The following is a 12,972-nucleotide window of genomic DNA, read 5'->3' on the forward strand; positions in this document are numbered from 1 at the left end:
AGTAGTACTATGTTAATTTCATGGTAAAGCAATCCCCATTTCCAGTTCAATTATGCATTAAACTAAGGTCACCGGATCAAACAAGGGAATTCATATGAGTTGGCCTATTTGTAACTCATTTTATATATGCATATAACCTAAAATAATGCGCCTTTGTAATCGGGATAAAATTAAATTTCGGAGATTAGTTAGACTGGAGGTGGGACCTGAGATTTACCATTGTGGATTATTACACCCCTCTCATTCAAAACCGTGTATGACACTTTCATCTCACACGGCTCTTAAGTGATAAAAAAAAAATAAGGTTGTGTTCGGCTACATGGAATAAGAGCCTTGAAATTGAAATTGGTAGAATTGGAAAAAAATTTGATTCAATTTTCTAAATTGCTTTTTTCCAATTCTAAAGCTTCAATTCCAATTCCAAGACTTCAATTCTATACAACCGAACATAACCGAAATACATTTATATTTCAGTTACTTATGATATGATATGGGCAATGTGATTATAAATTCACAATTGATACGAACAACATTCACACACCTATCTGATACAAGAAAATTTGAAAACGATAAACCCTACTTCAGGAAAAGAAGGAAGAGAGGAAGAAGAAGAAGAAGATACGACTTATAAACAGGTGCTTGAATTGCAGGAAAAAAAAATTAAAATTAAAATTAAAAATAAATAATAAAAAAAAAAAAAAGATCAAACCCCTCTATCAAGGCATATTTTCAGCATGGCTAAAAAAATGTGTCACTTATTAACAGTCACTGCTGAAAGTTAACAACAAAGCAATGTAGTAAGATAGTCATTGGAGAAAGAAGGAAAAACGAAAATGTGCTTTTCTGTTGTAGAAAAAAAAATAATCTCGACTATCCTCGTGAATGCCCTCAATGTACAGCACGGAAATTCAATACATGAGAGAGAAAAAAAAAAAAAAAAAAAAAAAAAAAAAAAAAAAATTCACTTATGAAGCCTCACTAAGAAAATCTCAATCGAATTCATCAACTAAAAAGGTCATTTCAATTTACCACCCACATTTGTGAAGTTATGATAGCAAAAATGGAAGAATGAGAACCTAAATAAATACATTGTCCCTGTTGCAGAAACAAGAGGAACCAAGTATGATTTTGCAACACTACCTTTTACTAAATTTGGGCAGCACACATCAACAATTGTGGGATCAAGTATTAAAGAGCAGCAACTCGCAGGCTTCAATCCTGAACTTTGTACACAAGTCATAGCCTACTCCCTCAGTTGCTTATCATCAAGTCACGGCCATCTTGCCTTTCTCCGATTGCATCATATTGAATTCTCCCACACTCTGAAAGTAGGTACACAAAGTAAAGCCCACAATACTTTATTAGTATCACCTAGATGTTTGGTGCAAACCATATAAAAAGAAACATCAAACACAAGAATTGGACAACGTGTATGTATCTCAAAAAATACATTTTTTCTTGGTCTTCCCTCCATAGGTACATTTACTAAATTCATAGCACAAGGCTTAAGAAAAAAATATATATATATATCAGAGCAATTTCATTTATATTAAGAGTTTAACCAGAAAATAACAAGAAGAAACCATATGGCTGGGGGAATACCAAACCCCAGACACAGAAGAAGGAGCAGTGGCACCACACATAATAATTTCACCAGTTTATTGGTCGTGTATATTATATCTGACCAAGTGATACTGTAGTCTACAGGGAGCTAGAATGTCTGCCGCTTAGAACCCCTTTTAATTCAATTTTTTAACAATAAAACAATTCTTTCCTCTTGCTTCTGGTATCAACTTCGAAAGATACAGTTTAAAAAAGCATTACATAAATTATCTAATTTTGAACACTTTGTTTCTTCCAAATTGAGACTTGTAATTATGATAAAAGGAGAGACATTTCCTTCATCGGTAGAACCAACAATGCAATAAGCACAAATGCCTCAGATTGGAGCATCTGGCAATTCCCACTTAAATTGTGCATTAATGAGAAAATTGGAAGAGCAAGCACACCTCTAGGAACAGATTTTGGCACACAATAGTCTATCCTAGTATAGGCTGCAAAAGGCCAACATGCTTCAAAGGAAGCCTATGCATCAGCGAGAAAGTAATCATGTTAAGCTGTTTGACAATGTATTATCAATGTGTCTGAATGGGCATATCCATATCAACTACTTTCATATTTACTTATCCTAAAAAAACAAGAAAACAAAAAAACAAAAAAAAACAAAACTACTTTCATCTTCATTGCCATGACCCCTATATTGATTATTTTTGTCAACATTTCCATGATGACACAAATTTTTTTTTTTTTTTTTAGAAGTAAGATGACACTAAATTTCTGGAAGCCAATTCAAAGGAGATGTAGCCAACGCATTGGAGATAAACATAACTAAATTATTTGATGTAACATAATTACCAACCTCAAGTATATTCATCATAAGATATATTCTAGGGTAAAAGGTACACAAGGAGGATACATGGCATAGATGTCCTTAGTAACACATATTGGCTACTCCACGATCAAAATCATGAACAAAGTTATAACGAAAACTAGTGAAATTAGGGATCAGGACTAAGTCACTGCATGATAGTTTTAGATTAAAGAGGCCTGATCAAAGTCAAAGATGGACTTTTAGGGTGCTTCAATGGTTAATTCTTCAACAATTTGACTCGCACATAGGTAATAATGAGGAGTCCGGATCCTCTGCAGTACAGCACAAGTGCTGTTCTGCATCCGAGGGTCCTCAACACTCACACGTGTGATGTCAATTGTCAGATGTGCTGTACTGCACCTGATCCCAGCTCAATAAGAAGTGACATAAATAAATACGTGTTAGGATCATCGATAGTTTATTTAGCGGACCTCGGAAAGACATAGTGGAAACCCAGATAAAGAATTAATGAATTTTAAGTGTGTTTGGCGAGTTAATATCAAAAGAAATTGACCTTGGATAGATCGAGTAAAATTATTAATAGATACAAGGTTTCTCAGTAGCTATTTGACCAATGAGTAAAGGATTAATGGTTTAAGATGTGACCAGTAAATAACTATTCGACTAATCAAGATTACTTTCAACTGATAAGTTTAGAGCAGAAATTTATGGATTGATTCAACTAAAACTGTGGATCAGTCAAGCTTCGTCAGATTAAGATAGTGACGAGCTTTCCTGTTTAAATTGGATTCTTTTGTTACTAAACTTTACCAAGATCTTACTAGGTTCAGTAGTTCATTCAAAAGAAACTTAATTTCTATGGCACAAAAAAAAGCATGCTTTAAAGTTTCCAAAGCCATTAGGACTTGGAACTAAGAAAATGGGGTTCTACTGAAGACCGTGGATGTTTTACTTCATTGCCACAGAATGGTGATACAACAAAGGTGCCTACACTACAACAACTACTACTCTTCCTCTTCATATTTGGTAAAAGATTTTAGGGACAAAATTCCATAATTCCATATCCTCAGTTTAAGAAAACTAAAATTGGATATACCGAGACACACTTTACTACTGAAAGAGCAGTTATATTTGCAAGGTGATTTTTAAGGTGGGAAGTGATGTGTTTTACATTCAAAGAGCACTAGATGGAAATTTCTCAAAGAAATCAAAAAACTAATTAATATTGACTAAATCAAGAAATCAAAAAACTAATTTTGGTATCTAAAAAAGGGTAAATTAAAATAAAACTATAATAAAATAACCCAACATAAAGGGGAAAAAAAAAAATATACGCAGGCAATTTAACTTGTTTTTTTTCCTCCTCTTTTCTATTTACAAAAAGTTAAAACGTAAGCTTTATTGAATAAGGAGATTACAACTGTACGTACATAAATTGCAAGTTAAAACAACATTAAACTTCAAAAGAAGTTTAACATAGAAAATAAATATTAAGTAGAGCATTAGATCTATTTTCACACAGTCTCTTTGGGACTTATAATTGTTTATTAATACTAATCGTAATTAGTGTTTCTCCCATATGAATGGGGCCAACCACATATGTAATGTATATTTGTTCATTCTTTTCTATTAGAAGTCATTTCTCCAAATATATTCAATCTTTTAAAGTCAATTCCAATTACTTTTTTTTTTTGATAAGTACGATTTTATTAAAAACGCTCAAAAAGGGGAGCGAAGCCCATAGAGACAAAAGGAACACAAGGGCCAAAGGGCACCTTAGACCTTCAGAGAGGCCAAAAAAACAATAATTTCCTCCATAGATCTATAATCTCTCCCTGAAACCCAACAAAAAAAAGTAGAAATAACAGAGAACTTAAGCATAGAAACAGGCTTCTTTTTCCCGTCAAAATATCTCCTATTTCTCTCAAGCCAAATACACCACCAGATACAGAGCGGCGTAGCCCTCCAAGCATCCCTAATGCCAGCCCCAACAGAGACGCCTCTCCAAACCTCGATCAACCCTCTACAGGAAAAAGGCATGGCCCAATGTACCCCAAATAAACAAAGCATCAAATCCTCCCTGGCCATGCTGCAATGTAAAAGGAGGTGATCAATTCCAATTACTTAATCTCATATTTCTTCCTTTCTGACGGATACATTTAAGTGTCTACATTATATATGTCCATATTACTTAAGACTTAAGAGTAAAGACCACCCCTTTTATTTTATCAACAATATGTGCCACTTCTATTTTCTTCCTCACAAAGTTTATTATTAACCTGATTCACCTGATAAGTTTTTATTACTCCTATCATCCGTTTCAGCATTATCATTCCAACAACATAAAAGCATTGTGCTTTATTGTTTTTTTTATTTATCATTTTGTACTCCAATCCATATAAGATAGCTGACCTAATGACCGTCCTGTAAAATTTTTATCACGTGAGATACCATTAACATGCATCTATTTAGTCAAACTGATTCAATCCTACTAATTCCATCATTATCTATCTCCCTGTCTTTGTTTATTAACCATAAATATCGAATGTATATTTTGAGTAATCCTTTGATCTTAAATTGTTATCAGTATATTGTTATTTTTTATAACTTCCTTGAACATTCTATACATTTGTTTTAGTACTACTAATTTTTAACCATTTTGAGTTTTGACTCCAATGTATTTCTTTAAATTTCTAGTATGTCAATGAAAACAACGCACATTACGAGATGTCTATAGTTAGATTCCATTTTAATAAATGAGAATGATTTTAAACAGAAGATTGTTTATTGAGGTTGGATCCCAAAACTCAAAAAAATTATTAAATTAAGGTAGGAGAGACATATTTATTGCAATCATAATGAGGTTTAGATCGTTGTTGGCGTGGATTTCAAGTAACTCCTTTCCATGTTGTTATTTAAAATCCATACACATAAGGCTCAAATCATTGTTAAAACTTTAAACTAAATCACTCATTCAAGTTTATTCTATAATCACTCATGGCAGCTCTATTAGGTATCTTCCATTTTGGAATTTTTTAGTTCTTTTTATGCCATGTTGTTCTTAGTCCAGCAGCAGAGTCTTTCTTCTTCTTTTTTTCTTTTTTTATCCTGGCAAACTAGAGGAAGGGGAACTCGAACACAGGCACACCCGCTCGGGGAGCTGGGCACTCTATCAACTAGGCCACATAAATACACATAGATACTTTGTAAAATTGACCCACATACATACATATATATATATATCGTCAACTGCACAAGCCCAACGCACTGTCTCCAATTTGGAGATAGGATCTGAGACACATGGTAGATTCGTGTGTGTGTGTCCAGTTTCAAGTAAATGTAAAGTAATGAACACAAAAACACATAAAATGGTTAGAGATTGAAGAACGCCAATAATACTTTGTATGGGCAATGCCCTGGCAGCGTCTTTCTTATGTTCTATTTCTTTGGCTTTTGTTTGTCCCTGCTTCCCCTTGCTGTCCCTAGGGTAGTTAGCAGGGCTTGCTTTGTTCTTGATTGGGGTATGCCCCTCTTATGCTTGTCTTGGTTTTTCTTCTTGAATAAAGTGATTATTTATCCAAAAAAAAAAAAAATCATTATTTCAAATCCTTCAATCCAAACTGAGTCCTATTTAACATTGTAAATAGATATGGACTCAGCACTAATCTTTGGTGTAATCTTGCTATTATAGAAAAATTATTAAACCTTCCACATTTAGTTGGCATACATCTCTTAAATGATTTTTGCAAGTTCTATGGCAATCCGTTTTCTTTGTAAAGTGTAGCAATTTATATATGCCTTTTTTTTAAGTCTATGAAAATCATGTGCAGATCCTTTGGTTCATTTTACAATTTTCTACTGTTTGTCTTATTAAGTGAATCGCCTCCATAGTGGATTTCCTAGCTTAATTCAAATTGATTATTTCCTTAACATCTGTTCCATTACCCTTTTTCTTTTCTTTTTTGATAGGTAAACACAAGCAATATTATTATTATTAAGAAAATCGCTCAGCAGAAAAAGGGGAGCGAACCCTTTACAAAAAATAAAGATAGCAAGGACACTACAATAGTGAGAAGTTGTCCATAAAGTCCATCAAAGAAGTCGTTGATGAACAGCTTCTCCCGATCACCCAGAAATAAATAGAGTGCAAAATGTTTGATTTAATCACCCCAATAGGAGATTCAACTCCATCAAAAGCTCTCCTATTTCTCTCACACCACATACCCCAGCACAATCATAGAGGAGTAATCCTCCAAATATCTCTAAATCTCTTAGGCACTTGCCGACCATGCCAAGCCTCTATCATCCCTTTTGTGTCCTTGGAAACAACCCAATCCACACCGAATAAAACCAAGAACAAGGCCCAGATTTCCAATGCAACAGGACAATGTAATAAAAGATGATTCACAGATTCCCCTGCATCTTTGCACAAGCACCAATTAATAGCAATCTGGCGCCTTTTCCTTAGATTATCCATAGTACCAAGAGACAAAGGGTAAATCGCTCGTTTTGAAAACTCATCCCATCCTCTCCGAATTCCTTTCCAAACACCTACACCCGCTGAATGAGTCACCTCACTAGACTTCCATCCACCCCCCTCTTCTCTATAACGGCAAGCAATAATCCTCCTCCACAACACATGCCTCTCGTTCCCAAATCTCCACAACCACTTACCCAGGAGAGCTTTGTTTGCCCAAACCAGCTTACGAATCCCCAACCCCCCTTTAACAATAGGGGTGCAGACTTTCTCCCAATTTACAAGGTGACATTTAAACTCCTCCCCCATGCCACCCCACAGAAAATTCGCTTGAATACGGTTAAGTGTTTTTGCCACAATGCTGGGAATCGGAAACAAAGACATAAAATACGTAGGCAAATTGGAGAGAGTGCTTTTCAATAAGACAAGTTTGCCTCCTTTTGACAAGTATTGTTTCTTCCACCCAGAAAGCCTCTTCTGGAATCTCTCAATAACAGGATCCCATATAGTCACCCTCCTCATAGAAGCTCCCAAAGGCAATCGTAGATAAGAAATCGGCAAAGACTCCACCCCGCATCCCAAGATGTCTGCAAGTTCTTGGATATTCGGCACCTCCCCTACTGGTACAATTACACTTTTCCCGACATTAATTTTCAGTCCTGAGACCACTTGAAAGCATGCCAAAACACATCTCAAATGTCTCATCTGAGTTACATTTGCATCACAAAAAACTATAGTGTCATCTGCAAATAGAAGGTGTGATGTAGTAATCTGGTGTGAGATGCTCCCAACTGAAAAGCCTTGAATAAAACCCAGCTGTTCAGCCCTTTTCATTATTCTACTAAATGCTTCCATAACAGTAATAAAAAGAAAAAGGGAAAGAGGGTCCCCTTGACGTAACCCTCTTGAGCTTGCAAAGAAGCCTGCTGGAGTCCCATTTACTAAAATGGAAAAGCAGGCTGTAGCAATACAGTGAAAGATCCAACCAAATCCCAGCCTCTCCAACAAATACATTAAGAATTGCCAGTTGACATGGTCAAAAGCTTTATGAATATCCAATTTGCATATAATCCCCAGCTCCCCACTCTTCATTCTAGCATCAATACATTCACCTGCAATAAGTACCGGGTCAAGAATCTGCCTTCCTCCTACAAAGGCATTTTGGGATTCCGATATCACTCCATCCAATACCTTCCTCAACCTAATGGATAGAACTTTAGCTATAATTTTATACACTGATCCCACCAAGCTTATGGGGCGAAAATCCTTGGCCTCCACAGCACCTCCCTTCTTAGGGATTAGGGTAATGAACGTTGCATTCAAACTTCTTTCGAAAGAGCCATTCACGAAGAAAGTGTCCAATGTTCTCATAACATCCATCCTCAATACCTCCCAGTTCTTTCGAAAAAAGGCAGTGGTAAAACCATCTGGACCCAGCGCTTTATCCCCATCACAACTCCTTTTTCATAATTTCATTGTATATGATCCATTAAATTAGTACTTCTATAATTCTCGCAGTTTTTGAATATTCCATTACTACAGTTCCTTTTCTCCATTCATTTTGAATCATGTCTCTTTTAGAATTTTATTTAATAATAAATTTGGTCGTCATTCAATTCTTACATTTCCAAAGTTATTCATGCCTTTAAATATATGTATGTTATCAAGTCCTTCTACAGAACTGTAAATCCCTATTAACTCATTAACACATCAACAAAACTCAACACATACTATGTACACAAGTTGATAAATTAGAACTATTAATGCTTATAGAAATAAGTTATAAGTTAACCCTAATTCACACAATGCTCTGAAACAGCAAGCTAAAATTCCTCCCAACACAAATCCACAAACATTGATGAAATGAAATTTAATCATAAACCCAAAATCAAAGAATGTGGTACGAACCGTTGATTGAAGAGGAGGCGGTTCGATATCAATCGATCGAATAGACATCTTAGCGATCTCAGAGATTGCAGCCTCTCGAACGCCAGAATCGTCGCTGGTCAAGTCCTCGTAGGCAGCCTCAAAAGCCTCTCGCCAGAATCGCGGCAATCTGATCCGTCGACTGTTCGTATACACATCCCACATGTGCTTCACCAACTTCTCTCTCTCCTCCATTTCCTATCCCAATCAACATCTCAAACCAGTCACAATATTGAATACACACACATATATATATGCATGTGTGTGTGTGTTTGAATATAGATATATAGAGAGAGAAAGAGAGAGAGACGGACGAGGACGTCGAGATCGTCGTGGAAGGGGGTGTCAAAGTGGTCGGAGAAATTGTTGAGGTTGCCGGACCAGCGGAGGGTGACGGTGCCGGTGAGCATGGACCAGAAGGCGAGGAGCAAAATGGCGGCCAATGCCCAGAACTTGTATCGGCCTCGGCCAAATAATAGGTTCGAATCTGAGGTCTCTTTCTTTGAAATTGTTGACGAAGAAGATGATGATGTTGTGGTCTGTGTCGATATTGGTAAGACATCATCATCCCTCATTTTGATTTCCAGAGAGAGGGAGAGAGTGTTTTGAATCTGTTTAGGGGTTGAATTAAGCTCTCTCACTCTCAGAAACTCTGATGGGTTTGGACTTCGGAAGAAGAGTCGATTTAGAGAGAGAGAGAGAGATTCGATTCACGCACAGAGATTCGCAGTTTTACGAAGTGGAATTCTTTCTTTTGCGGGTCGGAACATTAGGCCAAAGTTCCACATTCGGGTTTGGATGGTCCATGGGGATAAGTGGATCACTTTATTTGGACTAGGTCCGCAGATTGGATCTAAGTCACATCTGGGAAGTCCATGACAAAATTTAAAGGTATGTTTGGGAAGTGTTATCATATTATTTTTTTAATATTAATATTTAAATTTAGGTTTATATTATGTTTGGAATGAATGATATTAGTTTGAAATAGTTCATAACATATCAGATTTTTTTAGTCAAAACTTATATCATCGACTTGGTAATATTGTATTTTTGGTATTGTAACGAGAAACTAAAAGCAAATTTTTGAATTTTTCAAAATAAAATTTTGTTATCAAACATGGTTCCTATTTATACCCAAAATACTCTTACAACAAAACAGTTGTTTTGATATTGCAAAAAAACATAACATCTAAGGTGGGTCAAACTATGTAAGTAACACTTGTTTAAAAAAATCGTGTGAATTAGGATGAACAGATAAATATAAAATTCTTTTTATCTTTTTCAGGGGTTTGAATCCAATTCAAAATCTAAAATAGAATCCAGTGCACCCATTTTGCACTATATAACAATGATGCAACACATTTGTATTAAAGATACATTACACACATTCAATATATTACTTTAGCATTATAGTTCTACTAAACTAAATTAAGAATTTAATGTACTTGTACAATGAACATATCTCATGTTCGTATATATGAGGTTTTTATTATTATTATTATTATTAATCATTGATAAGAAACTCATACACTGGTTTATTTCTATGAAAACTTGAATTAAGTCGCACAATTCTTTCAAAATAAAGTAATTCCGAGGACAAATCCTTCTATAATTCGCAAATTCAATTTTGTAAATCCTTGAATTCAAATTGTGAATCATCTAATTCGTAACAATTCACATTCATTAAATTATTAATAATTATTGATAGCCCAGTGATTAGTGCGTTCGGTGAATTTTGGGAGTGCCAGGTTTCGACTCTTTGCACCTACTCATCTAATTTCTAACCCTTCTTGCCTTGTAAAAAAAAAAAAAAAAAAAATTATTGATAACTACATGTGACATTTATTATTGATGACATTATCAAAATGCACCTAATACTAAATAAAAAAAAGTTTGAAATGTGCATAACTAATAATGAACCTATAGAATGACACATCATTGTCATATTGTTGGCTTTAATATTGATCATTTTTGTTTTGTTATTTAAGTTTAAAAATATTAAATGTATTCATAGGCACATAAATATTTGCAGACAAATTATAGAGTATATAAATACTTTTTAGTTTTACTTTATTTAATTAAGAAGTTTATTATTTTATAATTCTTTAAAGTGATCAATTTTAGTTTGGATTTGGGTTGATAATCTTAAGAAGATTATGTATGGGCTTGGATATGGGCTGTAAAATTTTATTTGGATTACAATATGGGCTTTTGGATCAATAAAATTTCCAATACGCCCAAAACCATCAACTGATCCAATACGAATTTATGGACCTGCCCAAACACTGGTGCCCTTACCGTTTAGAGGACATGGTTAGAAGTTTTTGGTCAACAATAATAATTCTTGAGCATTGTCCGGTGACCTAGTTGATCGAGGCTCTCTAACCTCCAAACGAGTGTGTCTGCGTTCGAGTCTCTCCTGAAATATATATTCTCAAAAATTATTATCTGAAAACCGACTCAAGCATTCTCTCCGGTCCTGTGCTCTATTTTTAAGGGTCTAATTGTCGAACTAGACAACATTCATCAGACATTACTTATTACAGAATAAGTATTTTGGAAAAATGAAAAGCTGAGAGAGATCGAATTCAATTCCTTAACTTTTTGAATGTATACGTTCCTTAATCCTTAGAAGTATGCGTTCCTTAATTTGATTGCTTAAAAAGTTAATGTCGATTGAATTCACAATAGCCCAGTCCTCCTTCTCAAAAAGAAAGGTAGGGTGTTCGAGCCTCCATAAGCATGAGCGTTCCTTTGTGCTTAACCTTTCAAAAAAGAAAAAAAAGGATTGTATGATAGCTAAACTGAGAAGTTGGGGTCCTCATATTTATGTAAAAAAAATATAACGCTTAAAGTGCGTCGGAGCATAAGAGTAACAATCGTGTGAATTAGGATTGAACGGACAAATATAAAATTCTTTTTATTTTTTCACGGATTTGAATCCAATTCAAAATTTAAATAGAATCATGTGCACCCATTTTGCACTATATAACAATGATGCAACACATTTTTATTAAAGATACATTACACACATTCAATATATTACTTTAGCATTATAGTACTACTAAACTAAATTAAGAATTTAATGTACTTGTATAATTAGACAATTTAAAATTGATACATTATACATAACAAAGACAAAAGACTAAAATGACAATAGATAGTACCCCACAACACTTTCATTTTATTCTAACGGTTTTTTATTTATTTTAATATAAAGGAATTCTTTTTATATTTTTAAATTTTAAGGAAGTTGAATAGTTTAACTGAACACAATTCAAAATAAAGTGCAATGAAACTAAATTAACCCAAATTTAAGTTAGATTTTGTCACCCTGAACATATCTCTCGTTCGTATATATGAATTTTTTTCTTTATCATTGGAAAGAAATTTATGCATTTGTTTGTTCCTGTGAGGACTTGCATTTTTGCATTTTTATTATTTTCCGCACATGGTGGCCTTCATACATTTTAGTTTTTTTTTTTATTATTATTATTAGAAATTATGATTTAAGTTGCAAATGTGGTTAAATAATTTAAATGTCATTATTTGTTTCATAAAGGGCATTATGGACTTTCTGTTTTGCAAATAGGATATAAATGAAAAAGTAGACTTTTATTATGCAAAATAGCATAATTGGCATTTGGTTAGTTATGAAAGGGTGTTGTGGACATTTTCATACAAATGGCATGAATGGGATTTTGTGTTTGTTGAGGGGTGTTTTAGTCTTTATGCATGGTCTAGATTTTGACTATTGTGTGGGCTTGACACCTTAGTACTTGGTGGCTGCCCTCATGCAAATCTATGATATGTGTCATCTAGTACAATAGATATACACAAAAGAAATATTCTGCAGAACCATTTCGTGCCTTTGTTTTCTTTTCCCTAGTTATCTTCTTTGCAAGCTTAATTTGGGATGCTTGTGTTGAGAATTTGGGGAGGGTTTGTGAATGAAAAAGATTCATAAGATCATAGACTTCCTTTTTGATGTTGAAGTTGTGAGCATTTTCCACCTGTAGGGTTGTCAAAATCTGATTTAAAAAAAGAGAAGAAGTGGTTGTATTTCAAAGAGGGTGTTCTTCATTTTGTTTACAAAGTTGGTGGCTTTGATTCAATCCTTGGGCTTTTAAATTGTTCTTGCAAGGATTTTCAAGCTTCTTTGAGGTAGGATTTCTTA

At 34.4% G+C, this 12,972-nt stretch overlaps 1 protein-coding gene across 2 annotated transcripts; it reads right to left on the bottom strand.

Moving 5' to 3' along the window:
• Window positions 1-822: 822 nt before the first annotated feature.
• LOC132266730 (uncharacterized) lies at window positions 823-9,532 on the bottom strand. Of its 2 annotated transcripts, none has more exons than XM_059767718.1 (3): window positions 9,110-9,530; window positions 8,778-8,993; window positions 823-1,322 (listed from the first exon to the last, which is right to left on the bottom strand). In XM_059767718.1, exons 1-3 carry the CDS (start codon window positions 9,368-9,370, stop codon window positions 1,266-1,268), a joined length of 534 nt encoding a protein of 177 aa, XP_059623701.1. In that variant the 5' UTR covers window positions 9,371-9,530; the 3' UTR covers window positions 823-1,265. The 2 variants fall into 2 exon arrangements, with proteins under 2 accessions (XP_059623701.1, XP_059623700.1); XM_059767717.1 differs by lacking the exon at window positions 823-1,322 and adding an exon at window positions 3,896-4,481 and having other exon boundaries at window positions 9,110-9,532.
• Between the last annotated feature and the right edge of the window lie 3,440 nt (window positions 9,533-12,972).

This window comes from Cornus florida, unplaced genomic scaffold, assembly GCF_030987335.1.
Source record: "Cornus florida cultivar Cherokee Brave unplaced genomic scaffold, ASM3098733v1 CherokeeBrave_3.0.0_Hap2_Chr07, whole genome shotgun sequence".
Classification (NCBI taxonomy): Eukaryota; Viridiplantae; Streptophyta; class Magnoliopsida; order Cornales; family Cornaceae; genus Cornus; species Cornus florida.